Source organism: Ascaphus truei, chromosome 3 (genome assembly GCF_040206685.1).
Source record: "Ascaphus truei isolate aAscTru1 chromosome 3, aAscTru1.hap1, whole genome shotgun sequence".
Taxonomy (NCBI): Eukaryota; Metazoa; Chordata; class Amphibia; order Anura; family Ascaphidae; genus Ascaphus; species Ascaphus truei.
In genome coordinates, this window is record NC_134485.1 from 401045303 (window position 1) to 401070561 (window position 25259).

General features: G+C 42.7%; 1 protein-coding gene across 4 annotated transcripts in view; it reads right to left on the bottom strand.

Annotated features, from left to right (window-relative positions):
* NAALAD2 (N-acetylated alpha-linked acidic dipeptidase 2) overlaps window positions 1–25259 on the bottom strand; it is a 204324-nt gene that overhangs the window by 19337 nt on the left and 159728 nt on the right. For all 4 annotated transcript variants that reach the window (XM_075592544.1, XM_075592542.1, XM_075592545.1 and 1 more), the window contains exons 15-16: window positions 6889–6980; window positions 5339–5429 (exon numbers count right to left, since the gene is read on the bottom strand). In XM_075592544.1, the coding sequence (XP_075448659.1) occupies window positions 5339–5429; window positions 6889–6980 (183 nt within the window). The remainder of the gene's footprint in view (window positions 1–5338; window positions 5430–6888; window positions 6981–25259) is intronic.

The window sequence follows — 25259 nt, forward strand, 5'->3', positions numbered from 1 at the left end:
CTCTCGCCATCAGAAAGTAATTAAGCACAAAAAAACAAAACTGTTTCTCCGTGAATCCTGACTGGAATGGGTCATAAATATATCAATAACTTTCCCTAGGATTCAGGCCTATAATTAGCCATGCATTCTGGTATAATGAAGGCTTTTTTAAGAGGTGTGATGACCTTCAATGGTTTTGGTAGGATCCACATAGGCAAAGAGCACTGGACTACATTGGCAAATACTGGATCAATTACATTAACACATCCTATAGGAAGGTGTGTAGGGCCTGGATCCAAATCACTGGTAGTGGGGCACAACCCATGGATAATTTGCACAATAACTTCCACATCCATATGGTCAAAGCTTGACCTTGAAGCCAGAAAATCCACATTCACATGCTGGATCCCCAAAACTCATTATACAACACTGTTTGGATCCCAGTCAAGATGGAGGAGGCTATCAGTTAAGACAGAAAAGTAATCGTGCGACTCGGAAAAACATACACCAACTTGCAGACAAGATAGCCTGCAAAGCCTCTGCCCGGTGTGGAAGAGCTGAATCCCTCTGTTCATTTATCAATTTCTTGTGACCACAACTCTAATTAGCCTAAGCTTCTACTCAATCATGCGAGTCCACTGCCGGCGCCATTAGAGCATGCAACTCCTCTTCTTCCATTCTCTAATAGTACTGTTGAACACAAGCAGGTGTGATACTATCCATTGCAGCCGTCACACCCATATTATAGTAATGGACAAGAGCACAGTGATCCTTGTAGGTCCCCATTACATGAGACGTAGGTTTGCTATCAGGCCCTGGAAAGTCAGATCCCTAAATGAGATACCTGGTCATTTCCATAGCAGAAGGCCTACGATTGAGAACAAAATGGAGTTGTGATCTGACCAATCAACAGGTCTATTGTCAGGTCATAGACTTCCAACCCAATCTGAGAAATAAGATCAAGTGTGTTTCCAGTTTTATGGGTAGCAGTTTACCATCGACTAAGGCATTGACATCCCACTAAATAAGCCACCTGAGGTGCTCCAGGACTAGGTCAGCAACGAGATCTGCAATTTCGTGCTAAAATATCTTCCCATCTCCAGGGGGAAGGCAGATGAAATGTTTTAAAACAGATTACCATGCCCCCTCCCCTATGGTTCTGCATTGAGCAGTGAATCACAGAACAATTGGTCAGGACAGTAGTCTCTAAAATAGGGGCTGCAATTTAATATAGCCAGATATCTGTGATTCATGACACAGTTGATGTTTGTATATATGTATAATGTATGCATAATCCACCATGCAGACCGATCATCTCAGCCATTAACTCCATTAATCAGCCCTTGGCTATATATGTTGATTCATTTTTACAGCTACTGGTCATCGGAAGCGATTCATATATCAAGCATACTTTTGATTTTTCAGATAAAATTAGATCATTATCACTTAATAATAAATATTTTCTTATGGTAACAATGGATGTAACTAATTTATATACCACAATACTGCACGAGGATGGTCTGAATGTAGTCAGACAGAGATTAGAGGATATTCATTTACATGAACCCCCCGGTGGATTATATCTTACTGTTACTACATTTCATTCTGTTTAAAAATTATTTTCGTTTAGAAAAAAACATATTTACAAACGACAGGTACAGCCATGGGCAGCAACGTGGCGCCCTCTTATGACTTTTATGGCAGACTTTGAAAGGAGATTTATTTACAAAATTATCAAAAAATGCTTTTCTATTGTCGCTATATTGATGACGTGGTCTTTCTGTGGGAAGGCACGTCGGATGAGCTTACAGAATTCTTTAATTATCTTGATGCTCTAGAAACTCCGGTTAGATTCACCAATAATTGGAGTGAGCAACAGATTTAATTCTTGGATGTATTATTAACGAAAAGTGGTGATGATCTGCATACTGACTTGTACAGGAAACCTACTGATAGGAATTCAACCGGGTATGCCACAAGCTTTCATCCAGATTCTCTTTAAAGTATGCTACCTTTTTCACAGAAGGTCAGAGCCACCAGAATTGTGGACAGACCTTTACAATTAGAGGAAACATACAAGAAGATAAAATCTCGCTTTCTCTCAAGGGGACATTCAAAAGCTATGGTAGAAAGGGCTTGTACATGATCTACAGTACAAACACGACACCATGATGATGAGGAAAGGATGGCAATTTTTACTAAGTATACCAGAGAAAATAAATTTCTTCAACAAAACATTCTAAAGTATTGGAAAATTTTGGAAAGTGACATAACATTAAATAAGATATGCAAGATGCCACCAAGATTTGCGAATCAAAGAGGACAATCTTAAGGATTTACTAATCAAGGCAGATAAAAAAAAAAAAGAACATTACATAACACCTAATTTTCTAAATGTCCAAAAACTGGGCTGCTTTAGGTGTTTCAATTGCTCGGTTTGTAACAGTCTTAATACAGGGACAGAATTCTCGCACCCAAGAAGTGGGAAAAGGTACACCACTAAGGGGAGAACAACATGTGTTTCAACCTTTGTCGTTTATATGATTACCTGTACGTGTGGCTTATGCTATATAGGAAAAACAAAAAGGATGCTCATAAACTTGTTTTATAGAGCACAAAGGCAAAATTAATCATTCGACAGCAGAAATTAAATTAATTGAACATTGTGCAGCATACAGACATTCTGTCTCGTCATTGTGATGAATGGGTATAGAGCAGATAAAGTGAGCAATAGCAGGATCCCAAAGATGTCACGCTTCTGCAACGTGAAGCCTATTGGATTTTTACTCTCGACACAGTGTTCCCAAAGGGGCTTAATGACAACATAGCCCTGGGATGTTTTTTGACAGAACGTTGAGCATTGAAACACCACAGACAGATTTTACAATGCCATCCTTACATTTCATCTTACTGCTGTTGATGTTATCTGTCAGAAGACATAGGGTCTGTATTTCTGTTTTTTTGTGGATTTTGAACATTTGTATTGCGTTTTTCTAATAATTATGAAGTTATGAAGAATGCTTTAATGATGAAACTACATACTTCTTTTTTTATTTAATCACTGCATTTATTCTGGGAAATAAATTGAGCACTTTATCTAATTGTGGGGTATAAGGAATATGTTGATCCCCAGATCGTCCAAATACAACCATGCTTATTACTACAGAAGAACTACAGTGACCATGATACATAGAGATATATCAATGAAATGACGAACATAATCCTGCCTTACAGCCACAAAACAGGTTACTAGGCCACTAATGAACACAAAGAAGAATCGGGATGCCTGGCAAGGACGCCTAACGTAATGACGTTATGCACTCGAGTGCGTCGGGAGAACATGCAGACTATCTTCAGTGAATCAGATCGCTAAGCAACAGAGGCAACAGGATGCCCAGCATGGACTGGAACCACGATGACGTCATGCACTCGCGAGATCAGAGTGGGATTATGCCAAGTCTACAGGGAACCCCTTGAGAGGAGGACAGTGCCCGGTGATGGAGCTCAGATGATGCTGCCGCGTGACCAGAGTGACGTGTCAGTCATGAGGAAACAAGCTACGCTGGATAGTGACGACCCTGATTATCAACGAGGGACACCTGGTGATGGGTTTATTTAATGCAACATTTTGGACTTCAAAGTTTATGCCATTTACTCTTGAGAAAGGCCTAGTGAGGCCGAAATGTCACGTCGTTCTATTGGCAATAAATTTGCAATATTTAAAATATGCAGTGACTTGCTTCTTCCACCTATTCAGTTTGCGTTGAATTACCATGCAGAGATCCCTGAACCAGGAGCACTGGTAGTTGTATTTAAAGTTTTTTTTTTATATATATATAGGTGTGCAGCATTTTCCATATTGTATTGAGTATGTACATAGCGCTTCACAGTAGTAATACAATCATATAAATAACAAATAATACAAATAACAGAACATGGGAATAAGTACTTCAGACATAACAATTAACATTTAGGACGAGGAGTCCCTGCCCCGAAGAGTTTATAATCTAATTGGTAGGTAGAAAGAACGTACAGAGACAGTAGGAGGGGATTCTGGAAGTGAGTCTGCAGGGGGGCAAGCTTCATGTATCAGGTGTATAGTATTAGCCACGGAGCTACTCATATGCTTCGTTTAGCAGGTGTGTTTTAAGGTGGGTCTTAAAGGTGGATAGTCGGGTTTTGAGGGGAAGAGCATTCCAGAGGTGTGGGGCAGTCAGTGAAAAAGGTTTAAGGTGGGAGAGGGCGTTAGATACAAAGGGGGTAGAAAGAAGACATCCTTGAGCAGAACGCAAGAGTCAGAATATTGCATAGCGAGAATGTTTCAATAATAGCAGCTATAATAGCCATCTTGTTCCTAATAGATGACATATAAGCGCTGAAAGGAAAGACCTGGAGACCCCCGGTAACAATAAAATTATATTGAGCAGCACGGGTTGCTGCTTTAAACTCTAAGACAAAGCATGATGTCATAAGGCCATTCCCTTTTGTGTGTGAGGCACATGAGCAGGTGTATCAATTTAGGCTTGTTGTAATTATTACCCTAAATCATAAACATATTCTAATTTTATAGTGTTTGTATTGAAGATTATCCATCCATATTATCCAGCCTTTCTTTGTATGCATTTATTTCTAATGCCTTTGCAAATATTAAACAGATCACCATGACAAGGGTGTGCAGGGCAGCAGGGGAGCAGGGCGGCAGAATAAAAGCTGCTGTGAACTTGTGAGCATATTAGACCATACTGTATTTATAAAGCAGTGCTAGGCCATAACCATCAGAATGAAGTTGCTGTAAGGCTTAGCACTACTTAGTAAATATGACCTACAGTATTATATTTCGCCCCTGCTTTTTGAGTACAATTGTGTAACAATCTTATTTTATAATTTTTATGTCCTGCATTTGTTCTTTGCAAAAATTCTTTAAAAAAAAAAAAAAAAACGCAGATTAAAAAAAATGACGACTGTGGATTTTTTCCATACACAAAGAAAATTAAAATATTCAAAGGACTAAACAACACCTCTATATTACTTGGATTACAATTAATTTGATGATTTGCATGCCTGTTTATCTGCCTGAGAAAGGATTAAAAGCGTGACTGGTTCAATCTACTCCACTGAGTAAATGCCATTTGCTTGTATTACCTATTTCTATTGATGGAAAACATAATACTGTAACTCGGGGGTGGGCAACTCCAGTTGGTCAGATTTAAGGATATCCCCGATTCAGTACAGGTGGCTCAATCAGTGGATCAGTCAGAAAGATTGACCTGTTGGTAGCCCTTGAGCACTGGAGTTGCCCATCCCTGCTGTAACTGCAAGAGTCTGTTGGAAGAAAGTGAATTGTTATTGTCACACCAACCCTGTTTTTGGTATAGCGTGCTCTGCCAGATGCAATGCCCAGGCGTTGGAAGTAAGCTTCAAAATCACTGCCAGATCCAAGTTTATTTATTCTGTATGAAAACAAAACAAGACAGTATATGAGAACACATTCTCTTTGAATAGGCATTCAAAGGAAATTAATGGACTCAGATTTATAAGCATACATATCAAACCACACAACAATTAAATCACCAAATCAAACCACACCCAACAATTAGCTAATCAAACAAAATCGCTCGAAAATGCAGGTGAGTAATAGGGTAAGCTAAAATTGGTAGCAGCTGTGTGAATCCAGCAGTCCCGCACAAGCCGTGCATGTGATATCAATTGACAGAGCATCCAGGCATCCCCATGGTAACTGGCTAGCGCATGCGTGGCGTGATCACACAGATCCTGGAAGGCTCGGATCAGTGAGCTGGTGCAGCTCCTGTAGCGCCGCACTGTCCGTTCACGTGACTCCCCTTCAGCTGTTGAAGCGTCCTGGATCACCATGGCGACCACCTTGCGCATGCGTGGTCTAATCTGTTTGTGCCTCCTTGGCTTAGGAACGCAAGCGGGTCAATCTGGGCAGCAAGGGTGGGCGCAATCATAGAAGGAGACCCTGTTACTCACCTGCATAACGTATAGTTATATCAAAGGTTCCTGGGTCTTCTGTGTCCAGGAATAGAGGTCTGTTTCCTGGTGTCTTGATATTAGCACAGCCTTGTGCTCAAGACATCATCTCCTTTAGCAGTACAGTTGTGACTGTGCTCAGGAGTCTCTCCAAGCAGTTTCTAGCAGGAGGCTTTTTTACAGGTCCGATTAGCCAGGTGGAGACTGGTTAATTGTCTGTAGCTGCAATTAACCAGCGCCCTGCTGGATTCCACAGATCACTACAGGCTTATATTGAAGCTTTATTTAGATAGGGGTCAGTGTATTTTTATTTCAATTCTATTCATTTTGTTTGGTGCAGTGGAATCAGGTATTTCTATATTGTCACAACATCTCTAATGTTTACCAGTTGTTTCCCAATTTAAGATGTTTTGAACGGTTTAGTAAATTTAGGCTTGTTAAACTATGACAGTAAAAAGCATGATAGGAGACATTGTAAAAAAAAAAAATGATGTATTATATTTGATACCGTGTGCTAGTTATTACAATTATTTAATATAAAAATGTCACAGCAATTCTAGTCGCACTTAGCAGGTCTGAGTTACCAAGCTGACAAATACAGGTTTGGCCTCTATAAAAAAGTTTAACATCCATTTTTCTAAGCAAACATATGCTTAGAGTCATATTGAAGCTCATCAATAGGATGACAGAAGAAAATAGCAATTTGTGAGGAAAAACATTTCTATGCCGGGTAATTGGAGATGCAGTTCAATAGCAAACTAAGTAAAAATATGCTAGTTTCTTAAAACTGATAGATTAAATATAAATCACTGTGAATCGATTATTAATTACATTCATTGGCACAGTTTTGATTCTTCCTGTACTGTAAGGTTTAGAATATACTTCTTTGTTAAAGTTGCTTTTCCATCTGATACTTACATAGGGAGGTCTTTCTTTTCAGTGGAGGGGTCTTTTTGAAGCCAACTTTCATATAAGAACTTGCCCTCAAACCCATCATCTGGGCTTAAAATCTGCAAGGAGACACACCTCGATGAGAAACAAATCACTCAGTACGTACAGTGAAGACCTGACCCAAACAGGAAATTAGAAAGTAAAAGTTAATATGAGAAGATAGGTAGCAAAGAATGGGCAGAGGCTGACAACATGGGGCCGGCGCCCGCATTTGGGCTGGTAGGCACCCCAGGGATCCATCTGATCTGGCAGCATAGCCTCCCCGCATGTAGCCAGGTATGAAAATTGACAGGGGTTGGGGGGTATAAGAGGAGGCGAGTGGGGCGCCGAGCAGAACTGACATTCTTGCACCCTAAAGTGTGTTAATGACTAAACACTTGCAGAGTATTCTAGTTTTCGGCAGGTCATCTGACGCAGCAAAGACAGGACAGCGGCACTGCAGAAAACTTAGTGGCTTAGGTGTCGGCAGTATGGCTGGGCCAGCTTTGTGTTACCCCATGAAATGATTGATATGCCTGAGGTGCCAATTGTACAGTCAGGGCCGACTCTGCCCAAATATCAACATTATGGCCATGGGACCAGCTGTATGGTTGGAACATAGCAGCCACAGGGGTTTTTACTAATTGTATTTAGCTTAAGCGTCCACAGTGGTGGGGAATTCCACCGCAGGACGATTTAACGGTTGGGCTTGGTGTGCTCATTGGCTGGCAGGCAATGTTTTGGTATTTTTATGTAAATTGGTAAACAAAGCTATGAACTTTAATTACCCACAACATCTGACTATTATTTCAAGGGGGGTAGATCAGTGGGAGGGGGTAAAGCACAGGTACAGAGGGTCTAAGATCAGCATCAGAAGCCTTTATGTACTACTGTCTATAGAATCAAGAATTTGCCCCATTTTCATTACAATGACATTTCAGGATTGTAATATGTGACTAGAACTAGTGATCCACTGGCTATATTTTACTACATGTGTACATCAACTTTTTGATGTTTACTTGGGCTGCTTTATAATATTATCATCATATCTATCGACATTGTCAGTTTCATAAATGATGGTATTAGGAAAACATACCTACCTTATATATTAAAACAAAGAGCTTTTGCTTCACTTTCTTATTTAAATGTTCTACTTTTAAGAAAGCTTTCCATATTTACCCCTAATACGAGAAATTAGCAAACCTGGCTCTCAACAATTAAAGCTTCACTTCTTGGACAACATTGGATTACACCCATGTTGTCCTAGCTAAGATCGATATCACAATAGTTGTTCTGTCACACAACTTTTTCAGTGATACAAAAAAAGCAAAGCAGACGGCACTCACAATATCGGATCCCAGCTTCATGTGGTCCTAGTGGGTGAAAAAGAGTCTGGCTGCAAACTCTCCCACCTCCCAGCTCCACAGAGAAACCAAGTAGAAGAAGTTTTCCAGCACTCCAATCGTAGTCAAATTTTAATCAACAAAATGCAGTTGGAGCAAAAACTCCCTTATTGTGGATAATACAGGACAAGCCAAATCAACCATGTTCAAATGCTTCAGTATTTCTTGCAGCTTTAACCACGAGGTCAAAAAAATTGATTATTTGGCCTGTTATACTGCATAATTTACAGTAAAGGGAGAGTTTATTCAAACTACAAGTTAAACTTTCAACTTATTTAATGAAACTTCTACTACGATTAAAATGTGCAAAGAAAGCGCAAACTTATATGTGGTAAAGGTGAGTGACGGTCTCCCAAACCGCAACTACACAGCACTCAACAATAGGTGATAACGGCACAAAATGATAAGTAAATTATACCAACAAAGTGAAAATTGTGAATAACCCAGTGAATAAAATGGATTAAAAAACACTTATCACATGTCAATAGCAGCTCCGGGGAACAGGATCCTCAGAAGTTGATGCTCCTTGAAGAACCTCATGTGGGGAAGAAAACGCAAATGCAAGCGATATGGTGCATTAACGTTTTACTCTAATGTGCAAACAACACATAGGGGAAAAGTACAACTCACAATCTCCCCACTGGTAACAAGCAGAGAGTGACTTCAGGCGCACTCCAAACCTACTTCGGACCCGTCCGCTTCTAGTCTTGCGCGCGCTCATGTGCACGGCTTCCCTGGTCTGCTTCTCTCACTCGCAGAACGTTCAGGTCGCCTGACGTCAGCAGGTCGAGTTGCCGGTAAGATATTATGGTGGCCTCAGGACTTCTGTATAATTTACTTATCATTTTGCGCCGTTAACACCTATTGTTAAGTTCTACTAAGATTAGACTGATGGGAAACCAAAATCTCCAAGTTAACTCTCCCAAGACCCAGAGTCTAATCATTAATGAACTCTAATCAAGTATATCTGTCTATCTCTCTATATATCTATCTAGATCTCTATATCTATATCTACTGGTCCCCAGGGCTTGCAACATCGCTGCTTATTTCAAAAGAGAAAGTGGTGCAGCTAACTAAACGGTTGTTATAGAAACCTAAAGAAGCTTAATACATTAAAATAATTAAAAAGGGCACAAAGAGTTAAACAAATGCACTAAGGATTATCTAATACTACACAACTGATAAAAAAAAACCCAGAGGATTTTAAAGGAAATGCTGCTTTAATACTGTATATCAGTGGTTCCCAATCTGTGCGCCGCGGCGCCCTGGTGCGCCGTGGCTTGCCTACAGGGGCGCCGCGATTATCCTCCCCACCATCCCTCCGATTATCCCTCCCCACCATCCCTCCTTAATGCCGGCCGGGCCGCAGGGGATTGGCTGCAGGTCAGAGGAAGCCGGGGGCGGGGCTTCCTCTTTGTGCAGAGCACACGGTGAGTTTGTGTGTCTGCCTTCCCGCTCCTGGCTCCTCTGTCTGCTGCTGGCTGTGCGGTGTCCCGTCCCCTTCTGCCCCAGGTGATAGGAGAAGGTAGCGGGGGTGGGGGGTGAGGAGTGAGTTGTACATTTGCCTGTCCTGGCGGTGGGTGCAGGGGCAGGCAGGGAGCCGCCTGCACAGATCTCCTGCCTTTCCTCCTCCCACCCCCCCAGTCACTCACATCCGTCACTGCCTCTGCTCTCCAATGTGTGTGTCTGTGTGTGTGTATCAGTGACTGTGTGTGTGTGTGTCAGTGAGAGTCTGGGAGAGTGTGTGCCTGGGAGAGAATGTGTGCCTGGGAGAGAGTGTGTGCCTGGGAGAGAGTGTGTGCCTGGGAGAGAGTGTGTGCCTGGGAGAGAGTGTGTGCCTGGGAGAGTGTGTGTGCCTGGGAGAGTGTGTGTGCCTGGGAGAGTGTGTGTGCCTGGGAGAGTGTGTGTGCCTTGGAGAGTGTGTGTGCCTGGGAGAGTGTGTGTGCCTGAGAGAGTGTGTGTGCCTGAGAGAGTGTGTGTCTGAGAGAGTGTGTGTCTGAGAGAGTGTGTGTCTGAGAGAGTGTGTGTCTGAGAGAGTGTGTGTCTGAGAGTGTGGGAGAGTGTGTGTCTGAGAGTGTGGGAGAGTGTGTGTCTGAGAGTGCGGGAGAGAGTGAGAGAGTGTGTCAGAGAGTGAGTGAGTGTGTGTCTGAGAGAGTGAGAGAGAGAGTGTCTGAGAGAGTGAGAGAGAATGTGTCTGAGAGAGTGAGAGAGAGTGTGTGAGAGAGTGAGAGAGTGAGTGAGAGAGTGTGTGTCAGAGAGTGTGTATCTGAGTGTGAGTGAGGATGTGTCTGAGAGTGTGAGAGTGTGTCTGAGAGAGAGAGAGAATGTGTCTGAGAGTGTGAGTGAGGGTGTGTCTGAGAGTGTGAGAGTGTGTCAGAGAGAGAGTGTGTCTGAGAGTGAGTGTGTGTCTGAGAGAATGAGTGAGAGAGAGTGTTTCTGAGAGAGTGAGAGACAGTGTGTCTGAGAGTGAGCGTGTGTCTGAGAGAGTGAGAATGTGTGTCTGAGAGAGTGAGAGTGTGTCTGAGAGAGTGAGAGTGTGTGAGAGATTGAGGGCTGAGAGTGAGAGAGAGTGAGAGTGTCTGAGAGAGTGTGTCTGAGAGATTGAGAGTGTGTCTGAGAGTGAGTGTGTCTGAGAGAGTGAGAGAGTGTATGAGAGAGTGTGAGAGTGTCTGAGAGAGTGAGAGTGTGTGTCTGAGAGATACACGAACTGCGCACTGCAACTGTTAGGTATGTATACACAACTTTATTTTTTTTTTGGGCGCCTCGGAAAAATCCTTATCGCTTTGGGGAGCCTTGAACCGAAAAAGTTTGGGAACCACTGCTGTATATCCTAAATCCAGCAGCTTCCAGATGCAAAACAGCACTGGTTCCACCTGGGTGATTAGCTCCAATAAATCTGATCTAGTTGATTGAGTAACCATGACAGGACATGAGTGGTGAGTTGCAGATAACAGTAAAGCCTTTCACACTCTCCCACATAGGACATGGGTAACATGCAAGTCTGAACATAATGTGTATGGTTAGAGAAGCTCAACATTTTGTGTTGGAGCCTACACATGGTTGAATGAATAAGACGTTAGTTAGAGGCTACAAAATGTTGTGGTTTACGGAGTTCAGTCTGAAAATATATTGATCACGTTGAGTACTGTAGCCAACTTTCCCTCAAATCTTTAACTCTTTTGCTGCCAGAGGGGCCAGCAATACTTTACAAAGCAATGGTCCCCTCTGCAGCTATTGAATTAACGGACTCAAAGAAAACATATGTTTGTTTAGGTTATATTTTGTGACATTGTGGACCTTCTGGGACGGACGGACATAACGAGATATATTAATGAGATATGTTAACGAGAGATATATGTTTGAGTGTGACCAATACATTTTAAAGCTATATACATTGATGGTGGATCTCAGGATAAAAACTATTACTAGTTATTAAAATGAATGTACTGATGTAAAGCTTGGTGAGGATTTTGCCCCATTTCGTCTTTACGCACGGTCTTGTGTACACGTTCCCTTCCTACTCTTCTGCTGCACTGCACATAAAGAACAGGCCAGCGAGCATTTAAAAGCTCTGTGCTAGCTATTGTATATGTTTTAAGAAGAATTAGCTTGTCTATTAAAAACTATAACAACCTCTTATAATTCTATTCCATTTCTTACATTGTAGATCCCTTATGTGGTGTCACACAGTACACAAATAATGCACCTCACCTTGGTACATGTAAAGGACATTCTTTTATTGTGAAGCAACCAAATGGTTGATTCCTTCATTACAAGGAATAACTTTTATGTTCACCAGGACCCAAACAAATGCTACATCATTTGATACTACAGTAAATGTGGAACATCAGTGACACCTTGTGGTCACCTAAATAATTGCATATGGATTTTCTTTAATGGAACTTCCATTTGTGACTGTATGATTATTATAATTATCGTTTATTTGTAAAGCGCCAACATATTCTGCAGCGTGGTACAATGGAGGTGCAGAGATTTGATACTTACATAAACAGGTACATACAAATAAGGACATACATGCACAAACAGATACAGAGAGGTAATGAAACCTGCTTGTGACGGCTTACAATCTAGAATTAATGAGCGATAATGTTGAAATAAAAAGGTAAAGTGTGGGATGGGGTATAGAACAGGTTGGAGTATTGTACAGCCAGACAGCTGATGCCATTAAGGTTTGAGGGTGGGAATGTTAGGGACTGTTACGTAGCGTGGAGCTTGGTGCAACTGCATAGCTGGTCCCAATAGGGTTGGAAGGGGGGTAGAGCGAAGGTGGAAGTTGGATGTTAGAGGTAAGGTGAGTAGGCTTCCTTGAAAAGGTGAGTTTTCAGAGAGTTATAAAATGTCTGAAATCTGGGGGATAGTCTTATGGTGTGTGGTAGGGAAAACTCAAGAGGGAGCAGCAAGGGAGAAGTCTTGTAGGCGGGAGTGGAGATGGTAATAAGGCAGGAGGAAAGGCGGAAGTCATGGGCAGAACGTAGGGGGCATTTAGGGATATATTTGGGGATGAGGGTGGAGATGTAAGGGTGTTCAGCATCGTTGAGAGCTTTGTAAGTCAGAACTATGGTTTTAAATTTGATTCTAGAGCAGGGGTGCATAAACTTACTCGGCTGCGCCCCCCCCCCCCAACTGCTCTGCCCCTGGGTTGCGCCCCCACCCTTACCTTGAATGCGGCATTAAATGACGCCCCGGGGTCAAGTGACATCACGTCACATGACCCATTGGCGTCATTTTATGCCCGTCGCTATTGAGACGCGTGGACACGAGGCCTGGTAAGTGAATTTACAGAGGCCTCGCGCTGAATAGCGCAGGGCCTCTATAACTGCCGCCCCTCCCTAATATCTGTTGTGCTCCCCAATTTGCGCACCCCTGTTCTAGAGGATATGGGAAGTCAGTGTAGGGATTTGTAGTGGAGCAGTGAGTGTGATAGAGGAGTCTGGCTGCAGCATTTTGGATGGATTGGAGTTGAGATAGGTGGACAAGAGAAATGCCAGATAGGAGAAGGTTGCAGTAGTCAAGGCAGGACAAGATGAGTGAGTGAATTAGGATTGTAGATTGTAGCATCATGAAAAGGGTGTATCTTGGAGTATTTCAGAGGTGGAGATGGCATCATTTCATTAGGAACTGAATGTGTCATCGGAATAGACATGATACTGAAAGCCAAAAGATTGTATTAGTTTGCCAAGAGAAGACATTTAGAGTGAGAAGAGCAGTGGGCCAAGAACAGACCTTTGTGGGACCCCAACAGAGAAAAGTTGTGAAGATGAGGAGACCACAGAGAAGGAACCACTGAGGAGCGGTTGGATAGGGAAGATGTGAACCAGGAGAAGGCTGCATCATGGAGGCCAATGGAGTGGAGTGTGTTCAGTTGAAGGGGGTGATCAACAGTGTTGAAGGCAGCAGAGAGATCCAGGAGAATTAGTAAGGAGAAGTAACCATTAGACTTAGCTTTGAATAGGTCATTGGCCATTTTTGTTAGTGCTGTCTTAGTGGAGTATAAAGGACTGAAACCAGATTGCAAAGAGTTAAGCAGGGAGTTGGAGGAGAAAGAGCGAGTCAGGCGGTTGTATACAAGTCACTCAAGTAGCTTGTAGGCAAGGGGAGAAGAGATAGGGCGGCAATTAGAGAGGCTTGGTCAAGAGAGGTCATCTTTACAATGGGTATGATGAGTGCTTGTTTGAAAGAAGATGGAAATCTGCCGGAGGTGAGAGAGAGGTTAAAAAAAGGTGAGTTAGGGTGGGTCTTAGTGTACCAGAGAGAGAGGCGGAGATGTGAAGGAATAGGATCATGGGGGAAGATTGTAGGGCGATAATGAGGTGCACCCCTCATCCTTAGTCACAGAGGGATACATGAAGTGAGGGTGGATTTAGGTGTGCGAGGAGGTAGGTGCTGCGTGTGGATTTTGACATGGAGATGTCATGTCTGATTAACTTAATCTTGGCTGTGAAGTAGGTAGCGATGTCTCCGGCTGTGAGAGTAGAAGGGGGTGCAGGTGTAGTTGAGCAGAGAAGGGAATCAAAGGTGGCGAATAGGCGTTGACGGTTAGAGGGCATGAGTTTGTATGAGTGAAGAAAAGTATGTTTACTTGGCCAGGGAGAGGTCAGTGTTATAGGATGAGAGTATAACGTTATAGTGGAGGAAGTCTGCTTTAGAGCGGAATTTCCTCCAGTAACGTTCCACAGTATGTGAGCACTTTAAGTGGTAGTGGGTAAAGTGGGTGTGCCACGGTTGTAGCTAAGATTGTTGGGGGCGATGTGTGGTGGCAGGAGCCATCTTGCCTAAGGTTTATGAGACTGTACTGTCTTATAGAGGTTGCTATGTCGGAGCAGGAAAGGGTTGAAATGGAAGAGAGGAAAGGTTGTAAAAATGTTGAAAATAAGGTTTCTGTATATGCATGTGGAAGTAGGTGTTGTGGAGAGTGCAGAGGGAAGAGTGAGGGCTAAAAGTGAGGTGATGATCAGAGAGAGGGTAGGGCATGTTAGAAAGGTTCAAGAGAGCTGAAGCGGTATAAAACCAGGTGAAGGGAGTGTCCATTGCAGTGAGTAGGAGAGGTTGTACACTGGGAGAGATATCATAGGAGGAGGTAAAAGAGATAAGATGAAAATAAGAATCCAAGGAAATTTCCAACACGCAATGTGAACGCTAGCTAGGAATCTACGAATAAAGATACAAGGAAAGCCACAAAAACAAACACACCCAAAACCCCCAATCAAACCTGGAGACAAAAGCACAGGTCATACATACAGGCAAGACAAAAGGATCATGAGCAAAGCATGACACCTAATCTAGAAACACAAAACAAACCATAGAGGGAGCCAACAGATAAGTGCAGAGAGAGACAAGGGAAACATATAAACATTTAAGCAGACAAAGCTAATGGGTGAGGATTGCTGGGGACCAACAATATTTAGATAGGACAGAACATCATGTAGATCACATGACTCATCTGTGCTGGGTTGTAGAAAAAAAATGTGTGCAAGCTTCCAAAAATGTGTGCAAGCAACAATGATATAAACAGATTTCTAATGTTATATGCAGACAAAATTTGAACATGTAAATGTAAGTTGTACAAACTTGTAAGATTTCCAAAAATAAAAAATAAAAACTCCAGATAAGATGGGCAGCTGAAGTGGCATTTGGATTGTCTATACAGCAGCGGCAGCTCTTATTCGAGCAAAAGCCGCTGGCTGTATGTGGCTGAAAAGCGGGTAGCCGCGGCGCGTGGCGGCGCACTGTGACGTCACAGTCACATGCGCGCCCGGCTTCCCCGTCTTCCCCGGCTTCCCCAGGCTTCCCCGACACCCCTGGAGATGACATTAAGGTAAGCGGGGGTTCGGGGAAGCAGAGTGGCAGAGCAGAAGGGGTACAGGGGTCCGGAAGCGTGTGTAAATTGCGCGCGATGGAGGAGGGGGGGTGAGTGGGGGAACGCGGCGGCGCGCGTGCATTACTGGCGGCAGCTGGGGCAGATCCCGGCATGCCGCCGGTATTTAGTTCAATAAGATATGTCGCTACTGTAGGTATGTTAAGGTCACCCAGGATGACAGTATGTGAGTCAGAGGAGAGGAAGTGAGGGAGCCAGGCAGAAAAGTTGTCAAGAAATTAAGATGTAGGTCCCAGGAGCGGATAAATGACAGTGATACGAAGGGAAAGGAGGAACCAGAAGTTTGAGAAATAAACTGGTATTTAAAGAAAATAAATAATTAAGTATAAAAATATATACAAATGAACCCTGTTATAGCGCGGTGCTCTGGGTCCACGCAATGCGACCGCGTTATAACCGGACCGTGGGAAACAAATGGCCACGATAAGGGGTTCCGTGTCCGCCAGAGGGTGAGAGCTGGGATAGCTCCCCAAGCTGTCCCAGACCCGGCGCGAGGCGGGACCACCAAGCAGGACAGACCCGGTAGTGTGTGTGTGTGTGTGTGTGTGTGTATGGATGCAGTGTTCGACAAACCTATACATTTGCTCGCCCCGGGCGAGTGGATTTAACATCGTGGCGAGCTCCTATTGGCCCAAGCAGCACACGTTTGGTACTAGGTGGCGAGTAGATTTTTTTGTTCGGCGAGTAGATTTTTTGGTGATTTGTCGACCACTGTATGGATGTATGTATATATTTATATACATATGTTCCACAATAAAGAGGGTGAAATGTGCAATAGTTATCTTAGTGTAGAAGTGAAGAACAAAATGCTTTTCAGTACCATCAACTCCGGAAGATGCGTTTGAGCTGATTTAATAAACATTTTCACTGCCACTGAAGAGACTTAATGAATAACCACAGAACATCTCAGTAACTAAGAATTGAAATATGGTAATGACCTCTGTTGATTAGGGGCCTGAATCAAGTGCACAACAGTGACCTGTAGAAATAAGACTGCATTTATCACAATATATAATTCATTAAAGTTGGCAATAGTGTACACATTAAAGTCACGATGACACAAGGAAAGCATTAACGTGCCGACATTGTGTTGCCGAGCCAATAACTTTCCGTATGCAGTTTACTGAGCTCTGTTTTGTTTTCTATAAATCCAACGCAACATTGCCTTCACTGTAAGACTTGGAGGGTGGTAACAAAAGCCAATCAAGGCATCAATGTCTATGATCGTGCAATCAGCACATTACAGAGCAAGCATGGCCTCATGGCGCCATTAATTCATGTCCATCTGTTTTACGGGCATGGTTCCCTATATAAAAGTTTACTAAATCACTTTGGAGAAAAATTGTGTTTTGTGTGTGTAATATATATATATATATATATATATATATATATATATATATATCTCTTGAATATAATATAGTAGGCAATATCGAACTCCAGGGCTCTGCTTCAGTACGTTTATGGGGAAAAGAGCTCCTGTTTGAACCCCCTTCTCTGTCCTATGGGCTAACAAAGAATTACAGGTGTCTGAGAGCTAAGGACTTCAGAAACTGGCACACAGGCTGCGCCAAGTTCGCTACCATCTGTTGAAGGAGCATTAAGGCACTTACCGAACATTTCTCCTTGGTCACCACAAAGTGCTTAATTCCCATTTGCCTGCTTTTCTTCATTGTGTGCTCTTGCTGACAGCGCTCCCCCCCCCCACCCATCTCCTCGGCTCCGACGTCAAATGACCCTGCGGGGTCACGTTGCGCTGCCATAGCGACATGACGTCACATGACCCTGCAGGGTAATTTGACGCCTACGCCGGAGCCGAGGGGGGGCGCCGGCAGCAAGAGCACACAATCAAGAAAAGTAAGCAAAAGGGAATTAAGAAAGGTAGGAGATCTTCTGCTTTTTCTATTTGTTTAGCTTTTAAAATCGGGAGCCACGCTCAAACCGCGTTACGCGCGGATCCGTGTTGTAGCGGATTGCTCTATAACGGGATTGATCTGTATATATAATTATACATATATACACACACACACACACACATATATATATAGCCAGGCATCCCCTGGGCTACTAATCCTTTCCATAACACTTAAGTCCTGGTACCAGCGCAGGCAGTGTTTGGGTTAAATCTGCCCGTACTTGCTGCAGTAAACAACTCCCTTGAATAACAGGGGGGGGGGGGTCTAAGGCCAGGGTACTGCCCTATCAGGGGCTCAGACCTAGAACTTTCCTCTGGATACAAAAGGGCATGCAGCCTAAATTCTAGACTGTTCTTTGCAGTGTTGGAAGTGTGGAGCCAGGGCTCTGGTTCACCTTTCTTCCCCTCCCTCAGGGGAGTGGTATCAGCTAACCCATACTCCATCAGGGAGTATGAGAGTCAGGGATAGACCTTTGGGGCCTCAAGCCCTGGGGGTTGAGTCCAGGGACCAAAGGAAAGAGTATGCTGATATGTATGCTGTGTACTGCTGTACAAGAATAAAGAACTGCTCCTGTTTTATACTCCTGCCTGAGGCTGCAGTTTTTTCAGGGAGGGAGTGAATGTTTTCCACAGGGAACTGCACCTATTCCTATAGGACTTGTGGGAATGGAGGCGCTGTATCAGTGAGAAAGAACCACAGAGCATTGAAAGCCTGTCCTGTTAATCCCCAAACAACATCGGCAGATGCTCAGGGCCTTCCTGTGAACCAAACAGGTAGCACCATCAAAAGGTAGTCGCAGTGATTCTCCCTTAGGGTGGGGGAACATGGGCTACATATATATAAGACAAAAAAAGAATGCAGGCCCCATAGCTTGATTCCATGAAATAGAACAGTATGGGCCTCATGCAGAGAGCAGCGAATTTAAAAATTGGCGAGTTTAATAAAAAGTAGCTTTTTTGGAGAGTTTTATTCTCCATATGCAGAAATGTGAGAATTCTGCAATGTTTGGCATTAATGCGTGTGGCGAGTTTGAATTGGAGAGATGCGCGCTGCAGAAATGTGTTAAAAAAAAATCGTGCATTTTTTTTCCCTTTCCTATAGGCGGCGAGCTCCATCTACTTGCCAACTTTTCTTGGCGAGGCAAATAGTAGAAAATCGCGCCATTTTCTTGGCGCGAACAGCCGCTAGATGCCGTTCGCGGCTCTCTGAATTAGGAGAATTTTAAAACTGGCAAGATGTAGGTTCTCGCCAGCCGCGCGGCGAGATTTTGAAAAAGAAAAAAAAAATGGCGCGTTTTCCGTAACTCGCCATTTTCGGCAGTTTTCTGCGCGAATTTCCCCAAAAAATGGCGAGATTTGAAATAGCGCTGCTCTCTGCATGAGGCCCTTTATCGGCTCCAAAGAACTCCAAATTACTCACAAGTGTAGCTGAATAAAAAACTTTTGGTACACATAGGACCAATCCTTCAGTGCCAGGTAGAAGCTGATCTCAGAAACACTTCCTAATCCAGCCGGTGACGCGCATCCGCTCCGGTCACGCGGTGAGCGCACACAGCTCTTTCTCCAGAACGAAGTGCAGCAATGTAGTTCCTCAGCTTTCTGGTTCCCCCATGCCAATTGCTAGGATGAAGTCGGAACGTTGCCGACGAAACGCGTAGGGTGTTTTGTACTTGTCTGTGGGACTTTTCATAACAATTGCCACGCATTAGCAAGGAATGGTCCTATGTGTACCAAATGCTTTTCATTCAGCTACACATGAGTAGTTTGGAGTTCTTTGGAGCCAATAAACTGTTCTATTTCACAGAATAACGCTATGGGGCCTGCACTCTCCTTTTTTGTCTTATAGATTGCGTGAAGGGTTTGTGGTGATCCTGTGGAGAGCAGCTTGGAGCTTCCAGTGGGTTTATTATTATTCTCTTTGATTCCAGTTTATTATTTTTCTCTCAATTGGCCTCTTTCTGGTCTGTTTTTTGGTCTTGGTGTTTACTATCCGTGTGTTTCTTTCCTCCCTTCCTTTCCCACTTTCCTTGTGTTTCTTTGTCCCTTGTTTATGTTGTTCTTATTTTTGTGTGTGTCTTGTTTTCCCATGTATGTTTTAGGTGGTGTCTGTATTCATTCACCACATCCACAGTAAGAATGGTATTGATTGCATGTTTATATTTATTGATACATTGTTTAGCCTATTTTATTTATCATTTTACTGTATTCAGATATTTATACCATTGGTATTTGACACAGTGATATTCTCTCTTATCTTGTATGTATCTATAAAAAAAATCTTAATGTACCATTTCACTTTCAGGGTATACATAGTAAAGCTTAAATACAGCTTTTATTTAAGGATGGGAAAGAAGGGCATGCTCTTGAATTTCCCAATGACTACAATCCTTGATTAAAAAAATAAAAATAATAAATAAATAATGATGGAACATCACCACATTACGTGGAACAGTTGTAAACTACCAATTATGGCTGAGGAGCTCAGCAAAATGAATCCGTCACAGCCAGAGTCACAGGATGACCCATTTACCCTGAACTCGTTAAGCTTGAAACTACTGTCAGCAGTATGGTAAAATGTGAGTGGAAAGACAAATGTTTGTGTCTCCTCTGCTGGCTCTCAGAGTTACTTTGAAGTATGGCACGTTGTTATTGCAATGTCAGTTGTAATTCTCTGCAGGACACTGGCCAAAGCTCTCTAGTATAAACCAAAGCAACCTGATTTAGATGAACCAATTCAGTACATGATGTTCCACTAAGCTAGGATCAGAACAAACATTAACACGTCCCGAGCTTAATTCTAATATATAACAGCAATGTTTAATTGTTAGAAGGTTTTACATCTAGGTAAATCTTGCTTTTGTTTAGGTTTCTTTCATATCGTACATGTTCGCTCTTTCCCTATTAAGGCCACTACTACCCCATGTATCAGAAAAGAAATTGCAGACCTATCAACTCACAGATTTTCTGTAAGACCCCCTAATTTGGAGACAGTCTTACTGATTTTTATTATTAGCCGACTTGAATGTAGACTCACTGATAGATTTAAGTTCATGTATTTTTTGTTTGTCCTGAACCCCCATATTTCACTGATTTTGTTCCTAGGAGGTGGATATCTGTGATAATGAAAGAGTGTTATGTCACAATTTAACTTGATTGGTTATGCAATAATGTAAATTAACATTGGCATACATGTTTAAACTATTTATTTGAGGCAAAAGCTATTAACAGTAAATATTAAGATTTATTTCTTATTTAAAAATAGTTCATTCGTTAACACCCCCTTCAGAAACACAAGATTTTTCACTCAGTACTTGTAGGCCAAGCAGCAAATCAATTAATGAATATGAAGGTTTGTACACCAGTTTTCTTGGCCATAATAATAATAATTTATAATAACAATAGGAGACTCTTAACATCCCTTAATTAGTAGCCCCCTCAAAACTAACCATATTTTTTATTGACTAAACACACGAGTTGTGTGGGTGCCCTGATACATTGTTCTTATCCATTATCTCTATAATGGGTCAATACAGTACACTCTGACGCCCAACTCCTATATTTGTACTGTGTGCCCCTCTTTTACTTTCTGTATATTCCCTAATTTTGCACTTGTTAAGTCTGGAAGATACAGACTGACGGGGAGTATCTATGACCAGTGTTACTCTGCTACATTTGTTTTTGTTTTATTTCTCATTAATATGCAACAGTTCTTCTTCATCTTATTTTTTTTCTTGTATGACAAATTAAATATTTTTGGTTAGACAATGTTTTGGACCTGATTTTTTTCACTTCACAAATTGCCCTTTCTTTTACGCTCGTAGGGATCGCACCCGTCACTGAAACACTCCACTAGTTCTCTAAGATTTCCATAGATTCTAAACATTGTTTCACTGTGAAATGTCTAATAAGTTAATGCACCATCTTAATTCTGGGTCAATGCAATTGTGAATAGTTATAGCATTTTCCTTTAGCTAGGCAAGATCATTTAATATCTATTAAACTCGAGAAGCTTTTGTGTTTTGCAGTTCAAGGTCTACAACATGTGATACATTTTAAAACAAACTAAAAAGTTAGGTGCTTCATGGCTGAGTTATTTCACTTCTCTGAAACTACTGGTATATATTGCAAAGCAGGACTATATTACTTTCACATAGGCAATTTTCCCCAGAGCAATCACTGCAAATATAGTCCAAATAGGAAACACTCAGGTGTCTATTCTAGTAGCTTCGACAAAATTGCTGCTGCTATCTCGAACGGTTTGGCATGCCCCCATCGAATGGTTTGACATTTGTGTTATCACGGTATTCAGAAAGAATACGAAACCATTTCCACAAGTCTCAAACCGTGAGGTAGGAAAAATGCCAATACCGTACGGGATAGAAGCAGCGATTGTATCTCAGCCTCTTTCAAAGTTCTCCCCCGTACGATTTGGCAGCAGTCTGAATGAACTGCATAGAGAGTTGCCCAGAGAGCTGCATCTCCCTGCACAGCTCTTATAGGCTGTCACAGTGTTTTTATTTACATTTTTTAATAACAGTGTACTGTATCAAGGGGTCTCTGAAGCATAACCACATTAATTTCAGGTCCGGGGACCCTATGGTTCCTGAGATACAGGCCCTGGTATGGGGTGCCAGTATCTCCTATGCGTTTAAATGTCCGGGTCACGTGATGCGGGGATATCGGCACCCAATACCAGGGCCAGTATCTCAGGAAGCAGGGGGTCCCCGGGGCTGAAATCAATGTGGTTCTGCTGCGGAGACCCTGTGCTACAGTATACTTAGTATAATGTAAATAAAAACAGCTTCATTAACTTAGCGGCTAGCCCCTAAGGCAATGAAGGGGTTAAACCTGAGTACCTGGTTTGTTGGGGGTACAGGCGGAGGGTGAAGGGGGTAGTTGCACTAGGGTGGGTGGTTAGGTCTGCCGGGAAAGTTGTGGGAGGCCACTCTCCCACTCCCGCTACCCACCCGAGAGGCCTAACCACCCACCCTTGGCATTTTTTTTATTTCGAATGAAATGTAATGTATTTTATTTGGTGCTTGGTGGTTTTTTATTGGTAGATTGCCCATATGGCAAACCATAGCAATATTATAGCCATGGTTTAACACTGTGCCAATCAATGGGTAGTGGGGGTGGGGGTAGTTCCCCCAGGGAGGGTGGTTAGGCGTCCTGGGTGGATAGCGGGGGAAGGGGGATTAGCCGGAAAAACAAGTGACAGGCAGGCGCACTGAGGGATAATAAATACTATATTACTTGTAGAGGGGAATAATACAACAATAGACAACCATAATCTACTGATAGGGAAGGATTCAAAACAAAACAAAAGTATTAAAAAAAAAATTTTTGTGCGAAACGCGTAGAGGTCACGTGTGGCTTTCCCTCTTGGAGTTTTGCAGTCGGAGGGAGCAGGTCTCTACACTTCACTTCCCTTCCTCATACAGGGTATGTACCCAGATCGGTCCGGACCCCCTCTGTAGTACATAGTGATTTAGTATTTACCTGTTCCCATCCCCCGTTTGTACTGGTGGCTAACCAGTTATTTTAATACTTTTGTTTTGTTTTGAATCCTTCCCTATCAGTAGACCGTGGTTGTCTATTGTTGTATTATTCCCCTCTACAAGTAATATAGTGTTTATTATCCCTCAGTGCGCCTGCCTGTCACTTGTTTTTCCTGTTTGTGAGCTCCCTTTGTGGGAGCTCATTTTTATAGGGGATGTGTGGAGCTCCCCCTTGACTAACGGCTGCAAGAGGGACTATTTACAGTGACAACCCTAGCGCGGAACGACACCCCTGCTTCGAAGGGGGATTAGCCACTTAATTACGATAGTGGTTACTAACAGTTAAAGTGATTAAGGGGTTAGTGACCATTAGTTTGTTTTTTGATTGTACTATTGCTGCCCACGGAGGACATGGACGCTGAGGACAGTGGTGAGGACAGCCTTCATCCTGGAGAGGTAAGTGAAACTTTCATTTACTTTATGCTGGCTGGATAATATTTTATTTTTAATGGGCAAATGAGCTATTATCCAGATTTGGATAATACTGTAGTTCTTTTGCGCATTACGTTACTGTATGTGTTGGGTGGAGGGAGGTTGGGGGTAGAGAGGGTGGGTAGTAGGGTGACCATTCATTGCTATTGGGGTTATTTTTGCTCCCAATGAGGGCATAGGTAACCACACTGGCAAACAATGGTTGTATTGGGTAGTAATGTGTTTTAATGTTTATTGTGGGTAGCGGGGGTGGGTGAAGGTGCTATTTGGCCCATGGTGGGTGTTTATGCCTATCGGGGGGCTAGCGAGAGGGTTTAACCCCTTCATTTCCTTAGCGGTAGTAACTGCTAAGGTAATGAAGGGGTTAACTCCTCCCGCAAGGCCTAAACCCACACAACGGGCCAAATACCTCCGTCACCTACCACCGCTAACCACAATAAACCAGGCACTAGTATTTAACCCCTTCATTGCCTTAGAGGTTAGCCTCTAAGGTAATGAAGCTGACTGTAAATGTATTGTTTTTGCATTGGATTGAAGCCGGGGGTCTCCGGAGCTGGTATTAATGTATATCAGCTCCGGAGACTCCCGGCTTCAATCTGATACAGGAAAAATAATTGTTTTTTTTTAAGTCCTACACGCAAATCCCATCTCGCCACCCTTGGGGCGATGAGATGAGATCTGTGATAAGCTCGCTAGTTCAGAGCCTCATTCTCATTGGAGCTATTAGAATAGGGTGATTTTCTCAAAAACGTGAGTTGGAGCGGTTTTTCAGCTCCCGCTTGGTGTGTTTGAGCAGGAGCATTAGCGCTCAGGGAGATGCACTTCCAATACGAGTTCGGCAGGTCATCTGAGCTCTCTGAATAACTCCCTTGCCAAATCGTATGGGAAGTGCTCAAAATCCTCTGAGTTATTTATCGAAGCTACCTGACAAGGGCCCTTAGAGCGTATCCTGAGTATGATAGTAGAAATCCTATATCTCACCCCTACCACACGCAGCACATAGTATCACCTGGGATCTGACTCCAAGGAACTTTTCATGGTCCCAAGGTTCAACCAAGTATCCGGCCATTCCTCCTTCTCTTACCATGCACCCCACAACTGGAACAATCTACCCGAGACTCTCAAAACCGCCACTAGTCTAAATTCTTTCAAAACTAAAGTGGTCTCACCTTTTAATCTGGCCTGTAACTGTTACATATGCCTATAACATATTTTATCTTTAACTGTTAATGCAATGTCTTCATATTTAATGTATAACCCTGTTCACCGAATGTACCCATGTATTTGTAACCATGTACTGTATCTGTCATCATAACTAAATAGTATAAATAAATAAGAAGCAAAGTTCAACTTGGCGGATGATTTTGACGCAGGTCCAACTACCTTTTTGGCGCACAGATACTAATTGTTCTGATGCCATGTACATCTGTGCGCCAATATACTGTACTTGCCAAAACATATTTTTGATGTTTAAGGTGCATATTGAGGCAAAAAAGGTTAGAACATAGATGCATATAAGTACAATATAATTTGTGATTTCCATGCATCCATTTCATGCCAAAAAATTTAATTTGCCATGCATAGTGCACAGGCTTATGTGTGTGAAAAGCTGTGTTTTCACATGGATCATGTTTCCTCTGGGAATGTGTTGCTATTAA